Source organism: Rhinoderma darwinii, chromosome 3 (genome assembly GCF_050947455.1).
Source record: "Rhinoderma darwinii isolate aRhiDar2 chromosome 3, aRhiDar2.hap1, whole genome shotgun sequence".
NCBI classification, from domain to species: Eukaryota; Metazoa; Chordata; class Amphibia; order Anura; family Rhinodermatidae; genus Rhinoderma; species Rhinoderma darwinii.
Window position 1 is genome coordinate 59327006 of NC_134689.1, and position 23600 is coordinate 59350605.

Consider the following 23600-nt stretch of genomic DNA (forward strand, 5'->3'; position numbering starts at 1 on the left):
TGAAATTTTCTTGAAAATGTGAGAAATTGCTGCTAAAGTTCTAATCCTTGTAACGTCCTAGAAAAATAAAATTATGTTCAAAAAACGATGCCAATCTAAAGTAGACATATGGGGGATGTTAGTTAGCAAATTTTTTGTGTGGTATTACTATCTGTCTTACAAGCAGATACATTTAAATTGAGAAAAATTCTAATTTTTGCAATTTTTCGCTAAATTTTGGTGTTTTTCACAATTAAATACTGAATGTATCGGGCAAATTTTGCCAGTAACATAAAGTCCAATGTGTCACGAGAAAACAATCTCAGAATCGCTTGGATAGGTAAAAGCATTCCGGAGTTATTACCACATAAAGTGAAACATGTCAGATTTGAAAAATGAGGCTCTGTCAGGAAGGTCAAAAGTGGCCAAAGAGGGAAGGGGTTAAAGAGGCTCTGTAAACACATTATAAGTGCCATATTTTCTACATAATATGATTGGCGCTGTAATGTAGATTACAGCAGTGTTTTTTTTATTTAGAAAAATTATCATTTTTTACGACCTATTTTAGCTTTATTCTAATGGATTTCTTAATGCCCAACTGGCCGTGTTTGACTTTGGTCAGCGTCGTACATTTCTCTCCATTCATTTACATAGCATATAGTGATCTTACTAAATCATTATATGCAGCCATATACACACACACACTAACGTTACTCAAGTGTGCTGAGAGTTAATAGACATCACTACCAACCAGGACGTGATGTCTATTCAGAATCCTGACACTTCGCTAACGTTTGTGTGTGATTTACAGCACAGCACATCGAGATCACGCTGGGCTGTCATTTACAGCGTAATCTCGCGAGATTACGCTTGCTGTGCTGTAAATGACACACAAACGTTAGCGAAGTGTCAGGATTCTGAATAGACATACACTTCTCTCCACAACGCCCACTTGGTCAAAAAGTAAAACACGCCCAGTTGGGCATTAAGAATGTCATTAGCATAAAGCTAAAATAGGTCGGAACTCCGTCAAAAAATATAGTTTTTCTAAATAAAAAACACTGCTGTAATCTACATTACAGCGTCGATCACATTATGCAGAAGATAGGGCACTTATAATGTGGTGACAGAGCCTCTTTAATGCAGGGAGCAGCAATAGGGAGAGAACCGCAGTAAAATTAACTGAGGAGTATGGGGGTGGGAGCAAAGTATAACTTCTGGTGAAACAGATCATCAATATTATTGGGGTCAGAAGATAGGCGCTTAGATGTAGTTTCTAAGTTGATAGACATTTTTTGAAGCATTAACAAGCCCTTAACTTCATAACGAACAGTCTATTAGGCTTATTTGCTAGTCCATACAATTTTCTTTACATCCATTTTAGTGCCTTTTTAATTCGATGCAAAAGTACTTAGTCTAGCTAGAGATTCAACAATTTGGCGTCTATCAACACTGACTGATGAGCTGTGTTTGGTGGCAAAGGCCAAGTTATGGGAGAAATCAGTGGGATTTATGCTAATGACTTTCTTAATCGACAACTGGGCGTGTTTTTACTTTTTTACCAAGTGGGCATTGTAAAGAAGTGTATGGCGCTGACCAATCCGCGTCATACACTTCTCTCCATTCATGTACTCGGCACCTGTGCTGTCACTTACTCACACATTAACGGTACTGAAGTGTACGGAGAGTGAATAGACATTGCCTCCAGCCAGGACGCGATATCCATTCACAATCCCGACACTTCGGTAACGTTTGTGTGGGAGTTAATGACAGCAAGCGTGATCTCGATGTGCTGGGCTTTAAGTCCCACACACACGTTACCGAAGTGTCCGGATTGTGAATAGACATTGCGTCCTGGCTGGAGGTAATGTCTATTCACGTATGGAGAGAAGTGTATTACGCTGATTGGTAAGCGTCATACACTCCCCTTTACAACGCCCACTTGGTCAAAAAGTAAAAACACGCCCAGTTGTCTCATATAGGTCATAACTCTGTCAAGATTTATCGGTTTTCAAAATAAAAATCACTGCTGTGATATACATTACAGCGTATATCACATTATGTAAGAGATAGAGCTCTTATAATGTGGTGACGGAGCCTCTTTAAGTGAAAACTGGAAAAGTCAAACAGGATTCATTTGAACAACAGGAATAGAGTCATCGTCCAGCGGTAGAGAAGTTTAATTCTGTCATCACAATGTCATGAACAGACCACACACAAGGGAAGTGGGGGGCATATAAGAGAGAGGGTAACAGCTGTGTGAAGGTGAGGATCCAGTCAGTTCTCATATAGTGATGGTGGACGGGCTAGAAATATGCATATCCCCTAGTGATGCCATTATATTCTCTCCAGCAGTCAGCAATATTAAGAGACCATAGAGCTTGACGAAATCAAAATACTTACACCCTATGATTTTAGAGAATTGAAGTTGCTCCATGACCCCACACAGTAAATAAAGGGAACAGGTTGATTATTTGGTGCATATGAATTTACAATACATAAATGGTGACCATACAGTTTACCACTTAAAATAATATATTGACCTGGGGATTTTTAATAACATAGTCTATCAAGATCGCTACACCACTGCTCTTCGTCCTATAAGGTGCATAGTGAATTAGTGAATAGCTACCATTAATATATTTAGGGCATGAGTTAGGGTTAAGGGGTTATTCCTGGAATCGACAATGATCACCTGTGATACCCATGACCGGGGACCGTCGGGATTACTCATCCCCCGATGGCTGCAGCCATGGATCAGTGAGCACTGGTCCGCATCTTCTCCTCAGGAGATGCCAGCGCTCACTTCCGCTTCACTCTGCTGTGTCCTGTAAGGTGCGTGCGCGCGCACACGCTCGTGCCCAGCCTTAAAGGGCCAGTGCGCATACCTGAAAAGTATGTTAAATTAGCCCATGATCACCCTGGACTATAAGAAGGACCCTGCCCCTTCCTTCATTACATGAGCGTTGTTTTGTTTACTCGTTTTGGTCTTTGCAAATTGTCCCTTAGTGTTTTCCAGTTCCCAGTGTTCCCGTGCCTGCTACCTGTATACTGTATCCCGTGCTACCTTGTGCCTGTGCCATAGGGAGTTGGAGTCATGTTATGCCGTATACTACGCTTGCTGTGTTACACCGCGCCTGGTGTTTGCCTGCTGGTACCCTGTTTGGCAAGCTGCTATCCCGATGCGGCGGTACAGCCCAGTGGGTCCACATACCCACAGATCGTGACAGTACGCTCAGGCCATGGATACCGCTGGTCAACCCAAGACCATGACAATGTCAATAGGCATGCGGGCAGATATGCTAGACCTCTGGTCACGACAAGACAGACTCCTCCAGGCGATGAACATCATTTCACATCGGCTGGATACGCAAGATGCAGCCTTTCTGGCACCTGCTCCTGTTACCTCTGCTGTTGCTCCTACTACACCACCTGGCAGTACTAACTTCCGATTTTCTCTGCCACTACCTCATCGCTTTGATGGAGATACGAGGACCTGCAGGGGATTTCTGAACCAATGCCTGATTCACTTCACATTCTATGCAGAGGCCTACCCTTCTGATAACGTAAAGATCGCCTTCATAATCTCTCTCCTCACTGGCAAATCCCTGGCATTTTGGAATGTCAGGCAGCAGAGACCCGGGAGTTACAGCGGTTCATACAGGCTTTCCGTACCATATTTGAGGAACCCGGGAGAGTTTCGTCGACTGCTGACCCTTCGCCAGGAGGACACCTCCTTGGGAGAGTACGCCATTCAGTTCCGCACTCTGGCTGCCGAACTAACCTGGAACAGCGAGGCCTAGGTGGCTACATTCTGGCAGGGATTGCCCCCTGAAATTAAAGACGAGCTTGCTGCCTGAGATCTACCATCTACCCTGGATGACCTCATTCTTCTGGCCACCCGGATTGACATGAGGATCTGAGAGCGGTCCCAAGAGGTTCGTTGGGAGGACTCCTTAGGCCGGCTCCTACATTTCAGCAACCTTGCTGCCCTCATCAGCTGTTCCACCAGAGGAGTGTATGAGAATGGACCATCTCAAGTTGTCTATCTAGGAGAAACAACAAAGACGCACTTCGGGACTCTGTTTGTATTGCGGCCTTGCAGGCCATCTTGTGCGTCTGTGCCCACAAAAGCCCCAGAGCCTAGGGTTGGTTGGAGAGACAACTCTGGGTGGAGAAGGACTTTCTTCCAAATTGTCAACCCCCGTGACCATAGTGTCCAGTGAAAAGACGCACCGGGTCTCTGCCTATCTGGACTCTGGATCCGCAGGTAACTACATTCAGAGAGACCTGGTGGATCTTCTCCAGTTGCCCACAACACCCTGGAGAGGTCGTTGATCGTTTCCTCAGTGAATGGGACTGCCTCTGTCGGACCCAATTGTATCTGTGTCCAAACCGTTGATCCTCCAAGTGGGAGCCCTTTATTCAGAGCTGGCCTCGTTTCTTGTCCTGCCCAGGGCGGTCAACCCTGTGCTGCTGGGCCTGCCTTGGCTTCGACTACATGCCCCAGTTCTGAACTGGAATTCTGGAGAGGTTCACCATTGGGGTCGCAAGTGCCTCAACCGCTGCCTGGGGCATATCCATCTGGCCCAGCCTCCCCTGCATCAGTCATTAGCAGTATTGCCTTCTCACTATTCACAGTTTTCGTGTGTCTTCAGCAAGACTGAGGTGGAGATGCTGCCCCCAGACCGGGTGTATGACTGACCTCTTGAACTGCTTCCTGATGCATCCCCATGGAAGGGTATACCCTCTCTCTTTGCCAGAGGCTCAGTCTTTGTCTGCCTATATTAAGGAGAATTTGGAGAGCGGTTTCATACGGAAATCCTCCTCCCCGGCCGGGGCCGGGTTCTTCTTTGTCAAAAAGGAGACTGATTTCTTCGACCTTGCATAGACTACCGGGGCCTCAACCAGATAATGGTGAAGAATAGATATCTGTTGCCGCTGATTTCAGAACTGTTTGACCGCATACGAGGAGCTAAGATTTTTTTCCAAATTAGACCTGTGTGGGGCTTACAACTTAATCCGGATCCGCCGGGGTGATGAATGGAAGATGGCATTTAACACCCAAGACGGGCACTATGAATACCTGGTGATGCCCTTCAGTCTGTGTAATGTTCCCGCGGTCTTCCAAGAGTTCGTTAATGACCTCTTCCATATCCTCATCTATGTCTGTGTTGTGGTCTCGATGACCTCTTAATTTTTTCTCCAGACCCAACGACTCATCAGAGACGTGCCCGTCAAGTTTTTCTGCGATTAAGGGAGAGTCATCTGTATGCTAAGCTGTAGAAGTGCGTGTTTGAGAAAAATGCTCTACCCTCCCTAGGCTACTACATCTCGGTTCACGGCCACAAGATGGATCCGGAGAAGGTAAAGTCCTTTCTAGAATGGCCACGTCCTCAAGGCTTAAGGTCCATACAGAGTTTCTTGGGATTCGCCAACTTCTACTGGCAGTTCATCCCAAACTTCTCACTGACAGCTCCCATCTCTACCCTCACCAAAAAAGCCATGAACGCCAAGGTGTGGACTCCAGAGGCAAATTCTGCATTTAATAGCCTGAAGAGTGCCTTCACGTCAGCCTAAAACCTCCACCATCCTGATGTATCTCGACAGTTTTCGTTGGAGGTGGACGCCTACTCTGTTTGTGCAGGCACACTTCTGTTCCAGAGAGGTACCAAAGGGAAGGCATTGGTATGTGGCTATTACTCTAAACTTTTTTTCTTCTGCAGAGTGCAATTACTCGATTGGGGATCGGGAGTTACTGGCCATCAAATTGGCTTTGCAGTAGTGAAGACATCTACTAGAGGGTGCAGCTCACGCCATCCTGATATATACCGACCACAAGAACCTCACCTATCTCCAGACAGCCCAACGGCTGACCCCCCCCCTGTCAATGCAGGTGGTCGCTGTTCTTTGCCCGATTCCAGTTTGAGCTCCACTACCGCCGTGCCGACAAGAATGTGAGAGCCAATGCCTTGTCCAGGTCTTTCGAGACAGAGGACACCATGGAGTCTCCACAAAATATTATTGATCCGTCCTGTATTATCTCTGTCAAGCCTCTTCAAGTTAGAGACATCTCTCCTGGGAGGACTTTTGTGCGCCTGGCCGGCTGAGAGACAATCCTCCGCTCGGGACACAGCTCCAAACTGGTGGGTCACCCGGGTGCCCGTAAAACCAGAGACCTGATTGCCCGTCATTTCTGGTGGCCCACGCTGCCCAAAGACATCATGGACTTTGTCTCGTGTTCTACGGTGTGCGCGGCTAACAAGGTTGCTCACTCCAAACCTGCTCGCCTACTCCAGCTGCTACCTGTGCCCAATGCTCCATGGCAGCATATAGCAATGGACTTTGTCACGGACCTGCCTCACTCTGCTGGATGCAGTCTGGTCTGGGTGGTGGTGAACCGATTCTCGAAGATGGCTAATTTCGTTCCACTGACCGGGCTACCGTGTGCTTCTCGACTGGCCAACCTCTTCATCCAACACATCTTCTGCCTGCATGGGTTACCTCTGCATATCGTGTCTGATCGGGGGGTTAAGTTCACCTCAAAATTCTGGTGAGTCCTCTGTAAACTCCTCAATATAAAGTTGGACTCTTTCCTCAGCCTACCACCCTCAGTCCAATGGTCAAGTCGAGAGGATCAATCAGATCATGGAGAACTACCTACGACACTATATCTCCAGGCAGCATGATGACTGGGTGCAGCTTCTTCCTTGGGCTGAGTTCTCTTATAATAACTGTGCCGATCGCCGATCTCAGGTCACGTCACAGGGGTGAACTACACTACTGAGCTTATTAATTTACCACATAAATCCACGCCCACCTCCTCTAGATGACAGGATTATGCTAAATTGCTCACATAGGTTTCCAGCACCCCAATAATTTATACCGCAGTATGCTACCACCACCTATACTTATCTAGGCAATAGGGGCCTTCGTCTCTATCTTCCCTTAACACCAGTTCCTATAACACAGGTTATCTAAATGGAACATAAAATACAGGTAATGTTCCTCACCTTCGGAAGATTGAGTTCTGTAAGACTACAAGGAAGAGACTTATAAATATTTCAAATTTAATACACAATAGTGCAGTGCAATACAAAAAATAGGTGTCAGATTAAAAGATGAAAAATATACATACAGTTACAATGCAATCAAACAGTTTATGAAAATAAAAGGGATAAAAGAAACCGAACAAAACCTTACTGATGTACAGCAGTGATATCCTGGCTGTGGGGACAGCTGAAAATATGGGCAGTCACTCCAACCGAGATATGGATCCCAAACGACTGACAACTGACCCTCACTTCTCATTTGCATTTTAAACTCGTTTTTTCCCTCCAGTTCACTGGCTGGTGATGTCACTGAGAGGAGGCTGTTCATATGATAATGAAGCGTACTCCTCCCATTACACAGTTGTATTTCTATAGAGAAACATAAAAGTGGCCATGTGTCCTTACAGGAATCCCCTAGAAATATAAGATTACCTGCATTCACCTGTGCAAACATTTACCAACCACTATAATAGGGCCATGTTTTTAGCCAACATCCAATTTCAGGTACTTCCTTTGGGTGTAGGGATGTGAATTTGACATATATGTGAGGGCTATTTCCCCTGATCATAACTAGCTATGTGGGTTACTACAAACATCAATTATGATGGGGTTTGCCTTGATGTATCATACTTTCTTTGAACATAAGCCATTGTCACATGTTTCTCCTGGTCCACATGGCAGACACACCACAGGCATCCAATTTGCATAGCTTTAGATGTTTGGTCAGGATGTTTGGGAAATTACTTCTAACTCTGGGTGAGAATGCTATCTAAGGCCAGACACCAGCACTGGTGACAAATTCTTAATCAGCACATCTCGCACCTTGGTGAGGAAAGGGCCAATTAAACATTTGCCAGATAGTGGACGTCCTTTGATGGCCAAAGATCTGCATTTCTTATGTTAAATAGTTACATAGTTTGTACGGTTGAAAAAAGACACATGTCCATCAAGTTCAACCAAGGGATGGGAAAGGGGAAGTAAAAAATTTCTACACATAGAAGCTAATATTTTTTTGTTCTAGGAAATTATCTAAGCCTTTTTTAAAGCCATCTACTGTCCCTGCTGTGACCAGCTCCTGCGGTAGGCTATTCCATAGATTCACCGTTCTCACAGTAAAGAAGGCTTGTCGGCTCCTCAGGTTGAACCTTTCTTTTTTCCAGACGGAGGGAGTGCCCCCTTGTTTTTTGAGGGGGTTTTACATGGAACAGGATTTCACCATATTTTTTGTATGTGCCATTCCTATATTTATATAAGTTAATCATGTCCCCCCTTAGTCGTCTTTTCTCAAGGCTAAATAGGTGTAGTTCTTTTAATCTTTCCTCATAACTTAGATTCTCCATGCCCCTTATTAGCTTCGTTGCTCTTCTTTGTATTATTTCCAACTCCAGGGCATCCTTTCTATGAACTGGAGCCCAGAACTGGACTGCATATTCTAGATGAGGCCTCACTAATTCTTTGTAAAGTGGTAATATTACATCCCTGTCCCGCGAGTCCATGCCTCTTTTAATACACGACAATATTTTGCTGGCCTTTGAAGCAGCTGATTGACACTGCATGCTGTTATTTAGTTTATGATTTACAATTACACCCAGATCCTTCTCATCAAGTGACTCCCCCAGTGTAGCTCCCCCTAGGGCATATGATACATGCAGGTTGTTCGTACCCAGGTGCATAACTTTACATTTATCTACATTAAACTTCATTTGCCAAGTGGACGCCCAAACACTTAGTTTGTTTAAATCTGCCTGCAATTCACAAACATCTTCCATAGTCTGAACTATATTGCATAGCTTGGTGTCATCTGCAAAAATAGAAATAGTGCTATTAATCCCATCCTCTATATCATTAATAAATAAGTTGAATAATAGCGGTCCCAGCACTGAACCCTGGGGTACACCACTTATAACTGGGGACCATTTAGAGTAGGAATCATTGACCACAACTCTCTGGATACGGTCCTTGAGCCAATTCTCAATCCAATTACAAGCTATACTTTCTAAACCTATAGTCCTTAATTTACCCATTAGACGTCTATGGGGGACAGTGTCAAATGCCTTTGCAAAGTCCAAAAACACTATATCCACAGCGGCCACTCTCTCTAGGCTTCTGCTTACCTCTTCATAAAAACAAATCAGGTTGGTTTGACAGCTTCTGTCCTTTGTAAAACCGTGCTGGCTGTCACTTATAATACTATTTATTGTCACATAATTCTGTATATAGTCCCTCAATAGCCCCTCAAACATTTTCCCCACAATTGATGTTAAGCTTACTGGTCTATAATTACCCGGCGAAGACCTAGAGCCCTTTTTGAAAATAGGCACCACATTTGCCCTGCGCCAGTCCCTTGGCACTATACCAGTCATGAGAGACTCTCTAAATATTATGAAGAGGGGGACAGGCATAACTGAACTAAGCTCCTTAAGAACTCTAGGGTGTAACCCATCTGGGCCTGGGGCCTTGTGTACATTTATTTTATTTAATTTAGCTTGCACCATATCTACATTCATCAAATTCAGTATATCAACTGATTTATTAACAGCAATGGCAGCGGCTACATCAGCTGCTCCTTCTTCTGTTGTATATACAGAGCGGAAGAACCCATTTAGTAACTCTGCCTTCTCTTGATTCCCTGTGACCAACTCCCCCCTTACCACTATCTAAGGGTCCTACATGTTCAGACCTTGGCTTTTTTGCATTTATATGCTTGAAGAATTTTTTAGGATTTGTTTTACTATCCTTGGCCACCTGCCTTTCATTTTGTATTTTTTGCTGATTTTATTATCTTTTTACAGATTTGATTAAGCTCTTTATATTTTACAAAGGCTACTGCTGTACCCTCAGATTTGTATTTTTTAAATGCCCTTTTTTGTCACGTATTGCCCTTTTTACAGAAGGTGTAAGCCATGTGGGGTTTAATTTTAGTCGTTTATACTTGTTACCTGCAGGAATAAATTTTGCACTATAATTACCCAAAGTAGATTTGAAAATCTCCCATTTATCATTTGTCCCATTATTTAACATTAGTTCTTCCCAGTCTATATCCTGAATTGCAGCCCTCATCCTGGGGAAATTGGCCGCCTTAAAATTTAGTGTTTTTGCCCTCTCAGCCTGTGATTGTTTTTTTACAGTATAGGTAAAATATTACTATATTATGATCACTGTTACCAAGGTTTTCACGAACAGTGTAAAACCCTGTAGATTTACAGCCCAATCATGTGAAGAGTCCAGCCATGTCTCAGCAACACCAACTATATCTATATCTTCTTCCAGTATCAAGGACTCCAGCTCCCCCATTTTGCTTGCTAGACTTCTTGCATTTGTGAACATACACTTTAACTTTCCTTTAAATGTTTCACTTTCAGTATCAGAAATGTGATTATTTGACATTTGGGCCTTTTTATTTTCACTGCTGTTTTGTAACGAAAGGATCTCCTTATCTTGTTGCCTAGTCCTCTCCCCACCGTCTGTTTCTCCCCCCACCAATATAGTCTGACCCCTCTCTAACCTAACTACCCCTTTATTTTCTACATTGGCCTCCCTCCTCAGCCCTAGTTCAAACACTCCGCCACCCTAGCTAGAATTCTCTCCCCCAGCACAGCGGACCCCCTTCCATTTAGGTGCAAATCATCTGCAGAATACAGTTTGTACCCCAATGAAAAGTCAGCCCAGTGCCCTAGGAACCCAAAGCCTTCTCCTCTACACCAAGACTTAAGCCATGCATTTAACTCCCTGAGCTCCCGCTGTCTTTCCTGTGATGCGCATGGCACAGGCAGTATTCCTGAGAATACAACCTTGGAGGTCCTTCCCTTCAGCTTGTAGCCTAGTTCTTTAAAATTATTCTTAAGGCTCCTCCACCTACCATTTATTCTGTCGTTGGTACCGACATGGACCACAACAGCTGGATCATCACCAGCCCCTCCCAGCAATTTGTCCACCCGTTCCACCACATGCCGAACCCTGGCACCAGGGAGACAGCAAACCATTCGGTTGAGGCGGTCTTGTCGACAAATTATTCTATCCGTCTTCCTGATTATAGAATCCTCTACAACTATCAATTGTCTTGGCTTACCCGCATTACCATCCCGCCGACTACTAGCTGGGCTGTTCTCCCGGCTGTTAGGGAGATCAGTATCCACTAGGGCTGCCATTTCTGAGACCGACACCCTCGCATCATCACCCAACTTGGCAATTTTGCTTGGAATGTCAGAAACCGGATCGGCCTTCCTTTTCTTTAACCTCTTTCTACTGCCCCTAACTACATTAACCCAGCTACTTACCTGATCCCGCTCACCCATGTCTTCACCCTCCAGTTCTAACCCACTAACTGCATGCTCCTTGAGCAGCAAGCTCAGCTCAAGATTGTCTATCCTCCTCAGTGTTGCATTCTGCTCCTCCAGATCTCTAATGCGAGCTTCCAGGTGACCAGCATGCTCACATCTGCCACAGAGATATTCACCCTGGAACTCCAGTTCCAGTCGTGTATACATATGGCAAACTGTGCACCGAAGAATACCTCCAATCTTGCTATCCATTATCCAAGTTACAACAAAACAGTGAACAATTGTCAAAGTAAAAGAAAAGAAGCGTACTTACTGGCGCTTCAACTCCGGTTTTAGAACTCTACTTAGATCACAAGCCACTTAATCCACCAAGCTCAGAAAGAGCAAGCTCAAAATGAGGTCTACTGACTAATTTATACCACCTGTGTCCAATTAACCCCTTCCCCCTAGTCAGCTGCTCAGCTGGAACGAATCTGCAAGGAAAAAAAAAAAGGGTTTTAAATTGTGTGAGTTTTTGCTATCTTCTGTTTGCAAGCAATCAAAACAGATTCACAAACACAGAAATACAGCAACACAATACAGAAATACAGCAACACAATCCGGTTGTATCTTCTTTGTCAGAAGGAGTTATGAACTGACCTCCTAATAACCTACTTTTGATGATTTTACCTATAACACCACAATAACCATACATGTGAGTCCACAAGAACCACACCAGTCTTCATTGTCTACGGCCAACATCCACAAATTCCTCTCCCAGTGTCCGTTACGTTCTAGGTGCCCGCAGCTGATTCTGCTTTCAATAGCTTCCTACTGATCTGGCAGCAGACCCGATCCTCTATACAAGTTTGCTCCCAGCTTCCTCGGACCCTTCGAGATCTTGCAACAGATCAACCCTGTCTCCTACAAGCTTCGGCTGACTCCTACCCTCAAGATCCTGAGCGCTGGCCCACATCTGCTCCTCCTCCGGAGATGCCAGCCCTCACTTCTGCTTCAATCTGCTGTCTGTGTCCCGTAGGCTGCGCGCGCACGCTCGTGCCCGACCTTAATGGGCCAGTGCGTGCACCTGAAAAGTATGTTCATTTAGCCCGTGATCACCCTGGACTATAAGAAGGGCCCTGCCTCTTCCTTCATTGCCTGAGCGTTGTTTTGTTTACCCGTGTTGTTCTTTTCAAATGGTCCCTTAGTGTTTTCCAGTTCCCTGTGTTCCCGTACCTGCTTCCTGTATCCAGTGCTACCTTGTTCCTGTGCCATAGAGAGTTGGAGTCATGTTGTGCCGTATACTACGCCTGCTGTGTTACACCGCGCCTGGTGTCGGCCTGCTACCAAGGTCCCATCCGAGCCTAACCATCGCTACCGTCTGAACTTTCACAGGTACCCTTTCTCGGACTATAGACTTTATCTGGTACCCTGTTTGGCCAGCTGCTATCCCACTACGGCGATACGGCCCAGTGAGTCCACATACCCACAGATCGTGACATCACCTATCCGTACTGCTATATTCAAGCTTCTCCTGACTGCGGGGGGTGCAGTGAGGAAAATCTGGTGGTTTGGTACCCCAATTTTTATGATCAGTGGGGAACCTAGCTGTGAGGCCTCCAGTGATCAGACAATTTTCACCTATTCTGTGGATAGGTGATAATTTTTGATTATGGGAGAACCCCTTGAAAATAAGCTTCCTCTAGATAAGTAAGATCAGGTTTCATCTTATCATATTGGAGGAAAGCTTTACATCTTTTTTTAGGAGAAATAATTCCTGGACATTGAGAAATTAGTTTACGCAAAATTTATTGACTATGTTGGGGGCTATGTGGGGGAAAGGCCCTGGGGCTCAGAAGGGCATGTTTAAGGGTGGCCATATATATGTGAAAAACAAAACCTAAAAACAAGGAAAAACAAATGGCTATTAAAGCATACCATCAAAAGTAGAAACATATTCAATCATGGTAACACAGTGTGTGTAAAAGGGGTATTGGGATCTCACATGGATTCCTGGAACACCATAGTCATAGGGGCAACATGTAGTCCAGTCCCACTACCAAGCCATAGTATAATAGTCACTCCTGGGCTGCCATTAACTCCAAATCAGTGGGATAAATGCAAATGGGAACGAACAGCCTGTATGAGTCTGATAGCTGGCAAATAGGTATAGTACATCAGTGGGACAGAAAGAACAACAATAGAACCATATGGTACAGGTCGGGCTTGGACACCACATGGTTAGGCAGGAGTCTTTTTGGGGAATCACAGTTGAAGTATGAAAATCTGTTCTAGCCTAGAAGACCTGCCAGCTTTGAGTAAAAGCTCCCCATTGAACTATGACGCTTAACAAAATAAGTCTGAAAATACGGAGCTGTTTTTAAGGGAAAAAAACAGCTCCAAAATTGGCTCTAAAAGTGACATGTACTTCTTTTTATGGGGCGTCTTTTTATGCGCCGTCTTTTTATGCGCCTTTATTTGAAAAAGCCGTAAAGTAACGCACTGTCGGAACAGAACGCCGTATTTCCCATTGAAATCAATGGGCAGATGTTTTTAGGCGTTCTGCCTCCGATTTTCCAGCCGTTTTTCGTGACTTTTACTGCCCCGAAAAACTGCTGAAAATAGCCCGTCTAAACATACCCTAAGAGAACTCACCAGGAGAGGTATGCCTGTGTGACTTCATGAACCCCAGGAGTTAAGTGTCAACAGACAGGGGCCAATGGTACTAAGTTCAGTGGGCTGTCCATGTGGTGGGGGTCAAAGAGTTACCTGAAATCCAGATGATCAATCAACCAGCAATATACCCTGGAGCTTAGGTGGAGGTAGTTTATTGAGACAGACAGCTAGAGTCCAGTGAGCCAAGTCCACGTGGGTTGCGGATGCAAACTATATTGTCCAGGAATCGCATCCACAGGCACACCTTCTTGTCGTAGGAATTTATATCCCTCCGGAAGGGTGTATTTTTTATCATAAAGTTTGCAGGCAAAATATAAGGTGTATTCCCATATGTGGCGCACTTGTTGTTTCTGCAACGCCATGGTCATAGGGCACATGGCTCTGCTTCATTCTAGGGTTGCAGGTGCCAGATTCGCAAATAGCTGGACTGAGGGTGCAACTTGGGAACGGATGATGTGCGGGGAGTGATCAGCTGCTAGAAGTCAATCCCTGACCTCAGGGTTATGCAGCTTGGCAACACTGTCCCTTGGTATATTGGGATTCTTAGAGTGACCCAGATCATTTTTGGACGCGATACAGCCTAAACAAATTGGATTCTGTCTGTGGTATGATTGCCTGGATGAGGTTAAGGGCGGCCTCTTTTGATGCTATTGCTGTATCAGGCATTCCCCTGATGTGTAAATTAGCACGCTCTATCCGGTTTTCATAATCCTCCAGCTTCAATTCAAGACCTGTCGTTTTCGAAGGCATCTGCCATGTTGTCTATCTTGTTTTCCACGTTAAGAGACAGTCTTGCAACTGCTTTTGTATGTTCATGTAAAGTTCTGCTGGATCAAACCCAGCCAGGGATTTATCTGCAATCGGATTCAGTTTAAAGAGCGCCAACAAAGTGGTGCTACCATGAGGGGAGTCTTGTTCTGCCATGTTTGAAGGCCGCAGAGTCTGGAAAATTCAGGTACAGTATTCCAACACAGTGTAGGTTGCCTGAATCTTTTATTATGTGAGCGGTTCGGCATGTCCCAAACTTTGCCTTGGTCATTAGATGCAGTTCAGTCCAGAATGGATGCTTATTCTGGCTATTATTGCTGTGAGTGGTACGGAGCACATTGAAAAGACATCTGATCTTCGCAGTTTAACGCTTTTTGTGTTCCTATTGCTGCATACAAACTGAGAAACTGAGGGGACCACCTTTTGATCACTGGAAATCCTTGTGACACGATTGGAGACAATACATTATATCATTGAAGGACCCCAGGGCTGTCTGATCATATTCCCTTTTGATAGGGCATATTTGGGCCATACTTTATCTTTGTACTATTAGATATATGCCAGTACATTATAGTAAAAAAATTAAAATCAAAATTAAAATCACGCTTTTCGATTCGAATGTGTTTGTCCAGGGAATAAAAAATATTTTTAAAATGGCTCACAATGGTCGATATAAATATTTAAAAAAAAACATACTCACCTCACCAATCCCAGGCCGCTCCCGTCCTGCCTCGGTCTGGTCCTCCGCTGGTCTCTGCGGGATGAAAAAAACATCCCGATGTGAGGGCCGGACGTTTCAGGGCCCTAGTATTTAGGAACTAGGAAGGGACATGGCACATCTGCTGGAAGCGAGGGCACCCGTATTATACTAGGGCAACACTTACACATCAAAATTTCCCAAACTACAAAGGAGGAAAAGCGGATAAGAAAGAAAACCGATTATCAGTGTGACACTGGCCTGTGAATAACAGATTGCATCACAGCATACCACACATCTATGGACCAAAAAAGGTAAGAAGGTTCCAGCATCAATATCTTGAACAAAATGCAGCTTTTATTGAGGTTCCATAAAATCAGGGATAACACATGGAACAGAAGCTGACCGGTTTCAGGCCCAAGTGGCCCTCAGTCACCATCTTAGCACACATCTATGGATAGTTTTATTATTTACCCCGTTATTATACCCTCTTATTATGCTTCAATGTACTCCGCACAGATTACATATGCCCCCACATAATAAACTGAAATACCAGTAGTACTCAAACAAAACTACTACCAAGCAAAATACACTCTCTTTTCTTCTAAGCCCTATAGTGTGCCCAAACACCAGTTTACGTCCAATGATAAGGCATTGCTATACTCGGGAGAAACCGCTTAACAAATTATGGGGTAAGATTCTCCAGTGGCACAAGCTGGGCAGTGAATATTGAGCGGTGAAATGGCATATCCATGTAAAAATTGCAGTTTTCACTTTGCATCATTCACTGCATATTTTAATTTCTGAAAAACACCTGTGGGGTTTAAATGCCCACTGCACCCCTTGCCTTTAGAAGTGTAGTTTCTAAAATGGAGTAACTTTTTCTTTGGTACTGTACATCAGGGGTTTTGCAAATGCGACATAGTGCCCGCAAACCATTCCAGCAAAATCTACGCTCCAAAAGTGAAATACCTTTCCTTTTTGTTCTGTACCCTCCCATACGTCCAAACAGTAGTCTATGACTACATATATTACCATATTCTGGAAACATTGCTTTTCAAATGGTGGGTTACTTTTTCTTCTTTATTCCTTGTGAAAAAGAAAAATGTTGATCTAAAATTACATCCTATTGGAAAAAACATTTATTTTTCATTTTCATTGCTTAATTCTAATTAATTCAGCAATAAAAACTTTGGGGTCAAAATTCTCACTATACCCCTAGATAATTCCTCAAGTGTTGTAGTTTCCCAAATGGAGTCCCTTTTGGGGTGTCTCCACTGTACTAGTACTACAGAAAATGCGACTTGGTGCCCTGAAACCATTCCAAAAGCCAAATGGTGCTCCTTCCCTTCTGAGCCCTACCGTGTCTCCAAACAGCAGTTCATGACCTCATATGGGGTATTTCCGTACTCGGGAGAAATTGCAAATGCTAGGGTGCTTTTTCTCCTTTAATGTAGATTTTCATTTTACGGCCTACTCACAATAATTTCTGCAACAAAACCTGTGGGGTAAAAATGCTCACTATACCCCTACATAATTTCCTTAAGGGGTGCAGTTTCCCAAATAGGGTCACTTGGGGGGGGGGGGGTTTCCAGTGTTTTGGCCCCTCCGGGGCTTTGCAAATATGACATGGCCTCCACAAACAATTTTAGCTAAATTTAAGTTCCAAATGGTGCTCCTTCCCTTCTGTGCCCTGCCGTGTGTCCAAACAGCCGTTTATGACTGCTTATGGGGTGTTGCTGTACTCGGGAGAAATTGTTTTACAAATATAGAGGTGCTTTTTCTCCTTTTAGTCCTTGTGGATAAATTATTCGACATTTTTATTGGAAAAAATTAAATTTTCCATTTTCACAGCCCAATTCTAAAATCTTTGAAACACCTGTGGGGTCAAAATGCTCAATACATCCCTAGATTAATTCCTTGAGGGGGGGGGGTGTAGTTTCCAGAATGGGGCATTTTTGGGGTGTTTCCTTCGTTTTGGTACCACAAGATCTCTTGAAACCTGACATGGCTCCTAAAATATTTTCTAATAAAAAGGCCACAAAATTGTCTAGGTGCTCCTTTGCTTCTAAGTCCGGTGCTTCAGTCCATTAGCACACTAGGGCCACATATATATATATATATATATATATATATATAAACTGCAGAATCTGAGTAATACATTTTAGTTGTATTTCTCTGGTAAAACCTTCTGTGTTACAGAAAAAAAATGACTATAAATTAATTTCTCCAAAAAAAAAAATAACTTTGTCAATTTCACCTCTACTTTCCTGAAAAACAGCTACAGAGTTCTGAAACTTTATAAATGCTGTTCTTCAGGGTATGTTCACATGGAGTGTTTTCAGACATTTTTCTATATGTAGTTGGCGTTTGAAATGCGTAAGCGTACTGGTCCTTTGACTTTTTGTGCTGTGTGGATTTTTAATGTTTATAAAATAAAGTCCTGAGATTTCTTCACAAAGTGCTGGATCATACCTTTTTTTTTTTTATATAAAATAGTATACACATATATTGTATCCATCACCACAACAGCCTGCACAATAAAGATGTTTATTACTATTCAAGCTAATTAGTGAATAAAACTTTGCCTTTACGTTTTGTTTTATAAATGGATGTATCATTTTTTTTATGTTTAACTCTATTTTTCACAGAGCAGATGAAATTACTTCAGTTCTTGATCAAAAGAACTATGTTGAAGAGCTAAACAGACACTTGAGGTAGGATTTAAAAACTATTTTTCAGATTTCAGTCTTGGTTTTTTACTGTATGATCACTTTGTGCTTAGTTAAAAGGAATTCCAGCTGAAAAGTCCCTAAGGCTAAGTTCACACTTGCAATGTATAATCAGTTACTCTGACCTGTTTTTATATTAAAATAACTGATAAACGTTCCGTTAAAAATCCCATTCAAATCAATAGGATTTTTAATTGCATCCGTTTACTTTTTTCTCTGTTCAAAAAAACGGATGTCTAACTTATCAATTCTTTTTAACATTGGTGTCAATGTAAGGCTTTGTTGACATCCGTGTCAGGGCTCCGTTCCGACGTTCCTTCTGAGCCTTCCGTCGGAACGGAGCCCTGACTAACACAAATGGAAACAATAGGTTTACGTTTCCATCACCATTGATTTCAATGGTGAGGGATCCGGTGCAAATGGTTTCCTTTCGTCTCCGTTGTGCAAGGGTCCCGTCATTTTGACGGAATCAAACCGTAGTCGACTAAATAAAAAGCATTTCATACGTACCCAGTCGTTGTCTTGGTGACGAGTCCCTCTTCTTCCTCCAGTCCGACCTTCTTTTCTGACGCGGCAGCCTGTGATTGGCTGCAGAGGCGGTCACGTGGGTTGAAGCGTCATCCCTGGAGGCCGGCCTTCTTACTTCATCCTGACGTGCGTGACCGCCACTACAGCCTGTGATTGGCTGCAGCGGCGACATGGATGAAACATCATCGCTGGAGGCCGGACAGGAGGAATGTAAGTATGAACGTATTTTTTTTTTTATTACATTAATATTTTATTTTCCGCGCGCCGAGCATGGTACTGTCAAGTTTGCTGAAAGAGTTACCGCCGATCAGTGCAGCCCATTAACTCTTTCAGCACGTTGGACAGTACCATGCTCGGCGCACGGAAACACGGGAGTGCACACGGGAGTGCACACGGAAATCACCCCGCCGCTAAAACGGGTTCACGGACCCGTCAAAAACGGCCGTGAAAACGGTGATGTAAGTGTGCACGAGGCCTTAGGGGGTTTAGTTTTTACAGCATTCATCGTGCTGTAAAAACTGCATGTTACCATTTATTTTACGGGTCAAGTCGATTATGGCGATACCAAATCTATATATTTTTTGGGGTTTTACTATGTTTATAAGGAAAAAACTGATTGTTAAAAATAAAATTTGTGTTTCTGAACCATATTTTGAGAGCCATGACTTATTCACACAAACGTGTCCGTTTTTCCTGCGTTGCAGTTCCGTGTGACATCTGTGTACGTGTCTGTGGTTTTTACGCGCGTATGTCATCCGTATCTCACACGTTTTTTACGTCAAGAAGAAAAAATGAAGGAAATGGTTTTTTTTTTCTTATCATTTATTAAGCGACAATCACGGATGTGCGTCCATGTGCTGTCCTTGACTTTCATGCACCCATTTACTTTAATGGGTGCGTGATCCGCAAAAAACGCACAAGAATAGGACATGCAGTGAGTTTCACGCAGTGGACACACGCTGCGTGACAAACACTGAATGTATGAATGGATCCATTGAATTGCATAGGTCCGTCCATGTGACGTCCGTTGTTTTAACGCGCAAGACACAGACGTGAAATACGCTCGTGTGAATAAGGCCTAAGTATGAGGGCTTATTTTTAGCTTTTTGATCACTTTTTATTCCATTTCTTGTGGGAGATGGAGTGACCAAAAAACAGCAATTCTGGCGTTTTTTATTTATGGCGTTCACCGTGCAGGTTAAATAACACTGTACCGCTTGAGGACCACAGGCTTCAGGAGGAACACAGAAGGAATTGGGAACTTTTGAGAGTAGGAGGTAGACACAGCTTGTATGACACAGGGTTGATCTGTTGCAAGACTTCAAAGGGACCATGAAATCTAGGAGCGAATTTGTAGGAGGGAAATTTCAGTTAAATATTTTTAGAAGATAACCAGACCTAAACTCCAGGAAAGGATTGGGTAGGAGGTCTTCTCTTCTTATCGACCTACTTCTTCATGCGATTTACTTATTGCAGGATCATAAACTTGGTTTGCTGCCACATCTGAGGAAAACTCCCAAAAGAAACACTAGCAGCAGGCACTTGATGTAGCAGGTACAGGAAGAGGGACACGTGGATGTTGGCTGTAGACAGTGAAAAATTGTGACGTAGTAGTAGATTCACTCGTGTGATTATTGTAAGAGAATTCGGTACACAGAAGAAATGTACCCAGTTGTCGTGTTGAGCAGATACAAAATGGCAAAGATAATTCTCAAGCATTTGGTTAATTCTTTCAACTTGGCCGTTGGATTGCGGGTGATATGCAGATGAAAAGTCCAATTTCACATCCAGAAACTTACACAGGGCTCTCCTGAACTTGGATGTGAATTGCACACCCCGATGAGACATGATATAAAGCGGCAATCCGTGTGCCAATGAAAAGTATACTGAGCAAATACACTTGCCAGGTGAGGAGCTGAGGGAAGACCAGACAGGGGAATGAAATGTGCCCTCTTGGAGAAACGATCCACCACGACCCAGACAGTGGTATATCCAGCAGAGGAAGGAAAATCTGTAATACAATCTATGGCAATATGCTGCCAGGGACTATCTGGAACCAGCAGAGGTTTTAGTTGACCCGCAGGCTTGTTATGAGTAGCTTTGTTTTGGGCACAGTTGGTACATGAGGAGACATAGTCCACAACATCTTTGGGCAACGTGGACCACCAGTAGTGGCGAGAGATGAGATAAAGTCCCGAGTCTTACAAATACCTGAATGACCTGCCAGCTTTGAATTTTGACCCCAGATGAGAATTTTCTTCCTGTCAATAGGACGAACAAAAATTTTCTCAGGAGTAGTGTCTTTAATCTGCAGAGGGTTAACAGAATTAATACTGGAAGGGTCAATAATATACTGAGGATAATATTCAGCATCATTTGACTCAAATGAACAGAACCGTGCTTTAGCCTTTACATTTTTATCAGAAGTACGGAAATGGAGTAGAAATGTGAATCTGGCAAAGAATAGTGACCATCTGGCTTGACAAGGGCGTTGTGCAGACTGTAAGCAAGTGAGATTCTTGTGATCATTGTAGATGATAATTGGATGAGCAGACCCCTCTAGCAAATGCTATGGCTAACTTGATGGCTAGTAGCTCACGGTCCCCAATGGAGTAGTTTCTTTCTGCAGCAGAGAAGGGTTTTGAGAAGAAGCCACAGAAAACTGTCTTACACTTTGAAAGAGAAGTGCTCCCACACCAATGGTAAAAGACACAACCTCCAACGAGTACTGCCAAGAAATATCATGATGGTGAAGAACGGAGGCAGAAGTGAAGGCCCTCCTGAGATTAATGAATGCTGACTCTTCTTCAGGGATCCAGACTTAAGCGTTTACGTCCTTCTTGCTGAGAACAGAGATAGGGGCGGTAAGCGAAAATAAGTTTGGGATTAACTGGCAATAGAAATTTGCGAAACCTAGAAATATTTGTATGGCACGGAGACCTTGAAGACTTGATTTCACTTTTTCCGGATCCTTCTGGAGTCCATGATCGGAAACTATATAGCCCAGAAAGGGCAATTATTTCCTTTCGATACACATTTTTCTGGTTTGGCGTAGAGGTTATTCCCCCTTAACCATGACAGGACTTGGCGAACATGCTTCCGGTGAGTAGTACTATCCGGTTAGTAAATCAAGATATCGTCCTGATGCACCACCACACGGACATACAGTTGATCCCGGAATATGTCGTTCACGAATTCCTGCAACACAGCTGGTGTGTTATACATTCCAAAGGGCATAACAAGATATTCATAGTGACAGTCTCTGATGTTGAATGTGGTCTTCCATTCGTCACCTTTGTGGATACGGATCAAGTTATAAGCCCCGCAAAGATCCAGCTTTGTGAAAATCTTGGCCCCACATATTCTATCGTAGAGCTCAGAGATCAGCGATAAGGGGTACTTGTTGTAACGGCTGCCGCACCATTCCCTGCCGTTCCCACGGCCTCTGCTCCAGTTCCGGCGCCCTCCCTCATCAGCTGCTCATCCCGAGCTCCACTTTCCCGGTCCGGACGCTCTGCTGGCCACAGACGGCGTCAGGTGAGTGCATCCATTACCTCCTTCCGCGGTCGGCATCCTCGATGTGCGGCTGCAGTCACTAGAGGGCACGCGCGCTGACTCGTCCTGCCTTAAAGGGCCAGCACACACCTTAATTCCTAGAACTTCCTATTTAAGGTTCCTCCTCCCTTCCATCCCTGCTTGTTCAACCAAGTTCCCCGTGAGTTCCCTGTGTCCTAGTTCCCTGTTTCCGTTCCTTCTGCCTTTTGTCTGGATTTCCCGTTACTGACCTCTGCTTGAACTTGACTATCCTTGTCTGCCGCCTGCCTTGACCTATTGCCATACCCGTTACGACATCTGCCTGTCCTGACTTCTGCTTATCCATCCGACCGCCTCTACCCGCTGTGCCAAGCGTTGCCTGGCTGGGTTCCAAGCACCATCTCCCAGACGACACCGAGGATCCACAAACAAACCGGTGAGAACCGTTATAGGTTGAACAAGCCATGGATCCCCTTGACACAGCCCTGCCTGACACGGCTGATATTGCTCAGGAGCTTTCTAGACAACGATTTCACCAAGATCAGCTGTTTCAGCTACTGCCGAATGTGTCCACTCGTTTGAACGAACTAGCACCTCCGGCGCTTCAAATACCACCACCACCGCAACAAGCTCCTGTCTACAGTCCCGGACTTCACCTACCTACGCCTGCCCGCTATGAGGGAGATCCCAAGACCTGCAGGGGAATTGTTAACCAATGCACCATGACTTTGAAGTCATGGCACATCATTTTTCCTCAGACCGGGCTAAGGTGGCCTATATCCTGTCCCTGCTGTCTGGTGAAGCGCTGGCTTGGGCATCGCCCTTGTGGGAAAGAAACTACCCCATCATGTACAACATTCAGAACTTTCTCTCCACATTTAAAAGTGTGTTTGAAGAACCGGGTCAAGCCTCTTCTGCAGCTTCCTCTCTACTCAAGCTCCGACAAGGAACCTTCACTGTAGGCCAATACGCCATTCAATTCCGCACCTTGGCTACTGAACTACAGTGGAATAATGAGGCTTTGGTATCGACCTTGTGGGAGGGTCTGGCGGGCCGAATCAAGGATGAACTTGCTGGCCGAGACCTTCCACCGTCCTTGCATGACTTGATTACCCTAGCTAATTGTATTGATATACGTTTCCATGAGAGACAACTGGAATCTGCTCGAGGCAATCGGACATCACGATTGGCACCAACCTTCCAAACACCTCTTCTGGCCTCATCTTCCTCCCGGTCGGATGAACCCATGCAGGTGGAGAGAACAAGACTCACGCCTGAGGAGAGCCAGAATAGACGCAAGTTGAATTTGTGTTTGTATTGTGGTGGAAAAACGCACTTCCTCAGAGACTGTCCAGTGAGGCCGGAAAACTCCAAC

The 23600-nt window shown here is 44.2% G+C and overlaps 1 protein-coding gene across 6 annotated transcripts in view; it reads left to right on the plus strand.

The window, feature by feature from the left end:
- The window catches only part of LOC142748947 (RUN and FYVE domain-containing protein 1-like), a 543301-nt gene that overhangs the window by 147694 nt on the left and 372007 nt on the right, over positions 1 to 23600 (plus strand). For all 6 annotated transcript variants that reach the window (XM_075856376.1, XM_075856372.1, XM_075856375.1 and 3 more), the window contains one exon: positions 18083 to 18148. In XM_075856376.1, coding sequence (XP_075712491.1) covers positions 18083 to 18148 — 66 coding nt within the window. The remainder of the gene's footprint in view (positions 1 to 18082; positions 18149 to 23600) is intronic.